This window comes from Aquarana catesbeiana, linkage group LG02, assembly GCF_042186555.1.
Source record: "Aquarana catesbeiana isolate 2022-GZ linkage group LG02, ASM4218655v1, whole genome shotgun sequence".
Taxonomy (NCBI): Eukaryota; Metazoa; Chordata; class Amphibia; order Anura; family Ranidae; genus Aquarana; species Aquarana catesbeiana.
The window spans coordinates 617,038,682-617,045,424 of NC_133325.1; the positions used below are offsets into that span (position 1 = coordinate 617,038,682).

At 39.3% G+C, this 6,743-nt stretch overlaps 1 protein-coding gene across 1 annotated transcript; it reads left to right on the plus strand.

Moving 5' to 3' along the window:
* Positions 1-4,061: 4,061 nt before the first annotated feature.
* LOC141127616 (small ribosomal subunit protein uS7-like) lies at positions 4,062-4,415 on the plus strand. Its single transcript, XM_073614241.1, has one exon. The coding sequence runs from the start codon at positions 4,062-4,064 to the stop codon at positions 4,413-4,415; it is 354 nt and encodes a 117-aa protein (XP_073470342.1).
* The last annotated feature ends 2,328 nt before the right edge of the window (positions 4,416-6,743 follow it).

A 6,743-nucleotide genomic window follows, 5' to 3' on the forward strand; every position in this document is an offset into this window, starting at 1 on the left:
GAGAAGGCTGCAATGATGGGCATTTAAATGTAAGTTTTTTTCCCTTAAACTTCCCTCCTAAAAGTTTTTTTTTCCTTAAAATTCCCTCCTAAACTTGGGGTGCGTGTTATACGCCGATAAATACGGTCCTTTTTTTGTATTATTCTCTTCTATTGTTTTTTTATGCTTTTCTTTTCTATTATTTTATATTCTATAATAGTCTTTTCAATTCAAATTCATTCTATACGAAATTCGAATTTCGGAACATGGCTTCTGAAGTTTGAATTTCTTATAGAATGAATTCGAATTAGAACAGAAAATAATAGAAAAAAATAGACTAGAAAAACAATAGAACAGAATAGAAGAAAATATAATATACATATATATATTATATATTATATTTTCTTCTATTCTGTTTCATTGTTTTTCTATGCTATTCTTTTCTATTCTATTCTAAACTTTTCTATTCGAATTTGAATTCATTCTATACGAAATTCAAATTTCGGAAGATGGCTTCTGAAAGTGGAATTTCGTATAGAATGAATTCGAATTTGAATAGAAAAGATTAGAATAGAAAATAATAGACTAGACAAACAATAGAACAGAATAAAATATAATATATATAATTTTTTGTATTCCGTTTTATTGTTTTTCTAGTCTTTTCTCTTCTACTCTGTTCTAATCTTTTCTATTCAAATTCGAATTCATTTTATAAGAAATTCAAATTTTGGAAGATGGTTTTATATATATATATATATATATATATATATATATATATATATATTATACATATATATATATATATATATATATATATATATATATATATATATATATATATATATATTATACATATACACACACATATATTATATATATATATATATATATATATATATATATATATATATATATATAAAACCATCTTCCGAAATTTGAATTTCTTATAATATGAATTCGAATTTGAATAGAAAAGATTAGAATAGAGTAGAAGAGAAAAGACTAGAAAAACAATAGAACAGAATAGAATAAATTATATATATTATATTTTATTCTGTTCTGTTCTATTGTTTGTCTAGTCTATTATTTTCTATTCTAATCTTTTCTATTCAAATTCGAATTCATTCTATACGAAATTCCACTTTCAGAAGCCATCTTCCGAAATTCGAATTTCGTATAGAATGAATTTAAATTCGAATAGAAAAGTTTAGAATAGAATAGAAAAGAATAGCATAGAAAAACAATGAAATAGAATAGAAAATTATATATATATATATATATATATATATATATATATATATATATATATATATAACATCTTCCAAAATTCGAATTTCATATAGACCGAAATCAAATTTGAATGTAAAAGATTAGAATAGAATAGAAAATAATAGAAAAGAATAGACTAGAAAAACAATAGAACAGAATAGAAGAAAATATAATATATATATTTTCTTCTATTCTGTTCTATTGTTTTTATAGTCTATACTTTTCTATTATTTTCTGTTCTAATCATTTCTATTCAAATTCATTCTATACGAAATTCAAACTTCAGAAGCCATGTTCCGAAATTCGAATTTCGTATAGAATAAATTTGAATTTGAATTGAAAATACTATTATAGAATATAAAATAATAGAAAAGAAAAGCATAAAAAAACATATATATATATATATATACATATTCTATTGCTTTATTATTTTATATTCTACCTTATTGTTTTTTTTAGAAAAACGTTTTCTATTTTTTTTTAATTTGATTATGTTTTCGAATTCGATTCGAATATGTTTTCGAATTCGATTCGAATATGTTTTCGAATTCGATTCGAATATGTTTTCGAATTCGATTCGAATATGTTTTCGAATTCGATTCAAATATGTTTTCGAATTCGATTCGAATTCGTTCGTTTTTTTTCGGATTCGTTTAAATTCTTTACTTTTGTCATTCGGAAATTCGGATGCATCCGAATTTCCGAATAATGAAAAATTCGTCCGAATTTCGATTTGGAACGAAACGAAATGCACATGCCTAGCATCAACCACCTCTGAGCCTGCCCCTGCAGAGTTGACAGAAACCTCTGCCCCAGTGTGGCTCCTGTCCCCTAGGCAGACCAACTCAAGCACCGCATGGCATCTTTTAGCCTGACTGCTTGCGTAGCCCCTTGAACACTTACAGAGCACCGCTGGTTCAGAGGACAAATCTGCAGAAGAGGCCATAGAGGAAGAAGAAGAGGAGGGAGTGGAGGAGAGAGCTGTAGCAGAATCACCACTAGCATTTTGGAGGCATGGTGGCAGAACAAGCTCCAACAACACTAAACCCTGTCCTGTATCCTTCCCAGCTGCCAGCAGAGTTACCCAGTGCACCGTGAAGGAAAGGTAACGTCCCTGCCCATGCCTGCTGGACCATGAGTCAGCAGTAATATGCACATTTCTGTTGACCGCCCTGTCCAACGAGGCCAAAACATTGCCTTCCACATGCCAGGAGAGAGCCAGAATGGCCTTCCATGAAAAGAAATGCCGTTTTGGAACCTGCCACTGAGGTACAGCACATTCCACAAATTCACAAAAGGGGGCCGAGTTTACCAGCTGAAAAGCCAGCAGTTGCAGTGCTAGCAATTTGGAAAAGCTAGCATTTAGATGCTGAGAATGTGGATTGCTGGGACCAAATTTTTTTTACGAGTCAGCAACTGGGGTAGGGAAATTTGCCTGCTAAAATCAGATAGGGGTGTACTGATAGCAGATTGGCTGCAAGTACTTGAGACACCTATTGCTATACCTTCATTCCTCTCAGTGCAGGTTTCTGAGAGGACTGGAGGTATAGTAGGGTTGGAGATCCCAGATGAGGAGCAAGGAGAAGTCCGCCTTTTTCTTTGATGTGGGTCTTTCAAGTGCTGTTACCAACGGACTGCATGGCATGTCGTCATATGTCTGGTCAAGTATGTGGTGCCCAAGTGGCTGCTGTTCTGGCCACGCTTGATCTGCTTCAGACATACGTGACAAAAAAACAACAACAGTGTTATCTGCTGCACATGTGTTGAAAAAAAGGCCCTCTTAACTCTTAAAAGTCAGCTGGGGGTCAGCAGCACCCTGCAACTGTGGAGCGCTGCGGTGTGATTCAATAGGGTGGCTGCCCTTAAGCTGCCCTTAGAAGACACCCTGCCTCATTGGAGTTGTGCCTCCTCCTCCTCCTCTCTTCTCTCAGGCACCCAAGTACAGTCAATGACCTCATCATCCTCTCCCTCCTCGTCACTGGAGCAAACTTGGCAGTATGCTGCAGCTGGGGGAACATGACTGACAGTTTCTTGACCTTCTTGGGCACCCCCTCTCGCTAGGCTCATGTTACTCCCTTCCTCAACCTAGGAACCAACATCAGAGCCTTCAAATTGCTGCTCATTCTCCAGTAGCATGTACCCGATACTATGGTTGAATAATTCTGAGGACTCCTCTGTGCATGATGGTGTGGCTACGGAAGGAGTGACTGTGGACAAGGAGCCGGTGGAATGGGCCACTTTAGCAGCTGCTTTGGAAGGCAAACTACTCTGAGCCTGGGTGACAGAGGATGAGGAGGATGAGGATGGCTTTTTTATCCACTCCACCAACTCTTCTGCATGTTCTATCTCAATAACACGGCCAGCAGCAGAAAAAAAGGACAAATGTGCCCCACGGCCATCTGCACTATATCCACGACCAACACTGTTGACTGTAGACACAGAGACTGCTTGCCCTCTTGTAGTGGCTGTGAGCATCTGCTTCTCCTTGGTGGCCTTCCAGACATGATGTATTTTTTGTACTGTACACACTGTACAGTAGATACTGTGTACACCGCCTGAAGTGTATTAGAAACAGTACACCACAGAATGCACTGTAGATATAAGCTACACTGGATGCAGAGTATATATATATATATATATATATATATATATATATATATATATATATATATATATATATACAAGACTGTATATATGCTCTTTCTGCTCTAAACTCCGACCGGCTAGGATGTAGGCCAGCAGACACAATGGCAGACTGGGAATCTGTTCCTGTTGGGGCCGAGCCCCCTGAAATTAAACTGTAAAAGAAGCTGATGACAGTCAGGATTACAAAGCACGCCTTTGAGATCATCCACCTGCTGACCGGTGAGAACCCCCTGCAAGTGTTGGTGAACGCCATCATTAACAGTGGCCTTTGTGAAGACTCCACCCGTACTGGTAGAGCCGGAACAGTAAGAAGACAGGCCGTGGATGTGTCCCCACTGAGAAGAGTCAATCAGGCTATCTGGCTCATGTTCACCGGAGCTTGTGAAGCTGCCTTCAGAAACATTAAGACCATTGCTGAATGTGTCGCCGATGAGCTCATCAATGCAGCAAAGGGCTCCTCTAACTCCTACGCAATCAAGAAGAAAGAGGAATTGGAGAGAGTTGCCAAGCCCAACCGTTAAAGTTGTCAAAAACCTCCTGTTGCTAATCTTGCAATAAAATCAAAAAATTAAAAAAAACAAATATATATTAATACACCGCCTTAAGTGTATTAGAAACAGTACACCACAGAATGCACTACACACTACACAAGGCTACACTGGATGCAGTGCAGAGTATATATATATATATATATATATATATATATATATATATATATATATATAAATAAATAAAAGAAGGCCAATATGGTGGCCTGAATTTATGGGAGGAGTCCGGGGGGTATTTAAGCAGCCCACTCATCTGTGGTCTTTGTCGGTTCCTGTGCGCGATTCGTTACGTCACTAAGCCGACTCTTCCAACTCATTCGGTGTTCATGAGTTGTATGTCCGAACTTCCAGAAGCTTTTTGGTCCTCCATTCGTGGTTTTCATAGATCGTGTCTTGCTCAACAGTCGCAGGTAGGGTTTGTATATCATTTCTTCACTTCACGCATCATTGTTTGCCAGATACCCAATGTCTCCGAACCCCCGCTACGGAACTTATGAGTCATTCATCTCATTAAGTCTCTGTATGCAGCCTTATTTAAGCCTCGTGCAAACCACAAACTTGTCGCTCAGTTTGTGAGCACAAACACCGAGCCATTTTTCATCATTTTTATTCATACATTCCCATATCTTGTTGTTTCATGCCACATAGTAGGCTCGTTATACTTAAGAAACACACTGTTGGGGCACATGCACGGCGCAATTTGAAGAGGAGACCTGTAGAGAGAGCTCCATAAGCAACGGAGGCTTCTATCACTTCCCTGGGGCTATCATGAGCTGAAATTCACCATAAACTGCCCACACCGCTAGGGGACACAGAGGTGCATGCTGACACATAAAGCTAGCCATGGAAAGCCATTGCAGAAGTCCCTAACTAATTACCTCCTCTGGGTCCGGGAGCAGAGCGGGATGTCACAAAATGGTGCTCAGCCACCACGCACTCAGGCAACAGCACACAGCCAGGAACCCTCTCCAGCCAGCACATCCAGAGACTGTGAGTATCCAGTTCATCTCACAAAAGCAAAGCTGGATGCTAGCCTCTCTGCCATGTATGAGAAGCTTGCTGACAAGTTCCAAGTGGAACTTCATAAATCCACTAACACGTTGTCTCAGGAACTAGCAGTGCTGGGGGGGAGGATGGACCTGTTGGAGACAAAACATGATGAACTCCAGCTAGCATATTCTGACCTCTGCAGGGATCATGAATCTCATACAGACACAGTCACTCAGCTGCAATCTACTTTAGAAGATTTGGACAATTGTAATAGGCGTAATAATCTGAGAATAAGGGGGGTCCCAGAACAGATCGCAGACCTACTTCCAGCAATAAAAAGACTGTTCCTGTCCCTGTTACCAAATGCTTCAGATGCCTCTTTTGCCTGTGACAGGATTCACAGAGCCCTGCACCCCAAACCTCCAGATGACAAACCACCAAGCGACATAGTGCTGTGTCTTAAGGACTTAAGGAAATCTTATTAAAGAGGATATCCTAAGAGCTTCCCGCAATACCCCCAACATTCAACTGGACGGAACCAGGGTCCAGATCTATCCAGACCTCTCTCCTTCCACGTTGGAGAGACACAGGAACCTAAAAGAAGTCACCACGGTACTGCAGTCAGCAAGCTTCCCCTTTAAGCTTCAGGTTCCCCACAATGGCACTACCTATACAGTCACCACGCTACAAAATGGCAAAGAGTTGCTTGTTAAATTGGGTCTCTTAGCACCTGAGCACCGGCCCAGACAGCCTTCTATACCTCACTCCTCACGGATCTGGGCTACCCCTTCTCCCCAATGGGACTGCAGATGACAATGCCAGGAGCTTCAAGAGCTACAGATATGAGCCACATTTTTGATAACAAGATGCTTCAGTTACAGTTCTTCAGTTACAGTCTACAGTTTGCCACTGACTTTCCCATCCCTCACTTTTTTACTCTTCAACAAACTGTGTCACAAGATGGTTTCAAAGTCTCGTTGCACCCACATGTTCTACTCCCTGCTCTACATTTTCATAGGCCTGGTCTGAAGGTCTTACCTACAAGAGACTGGTCATCCTGAACTCTGAAGGTTCATTTGGTTTATTTAGAGCATTGGACTATACAGTCCTTCAAGAAGATTTTTTTTCTGTCAGTCGGCGGGGAAGTATTGTCTTTATTGGTTCTTATTTCCCCCCAATGTCATTCAAACATAGACCTTATGTTTACCCCCTTTTGGTTCACAGGTTCCCACACCCTTCATTTTTTCCCCTTTTTATTTTTTCTATTTGTATTTTGTGATTGCATTTGCTCTGACAAGAAATTTTATGGTT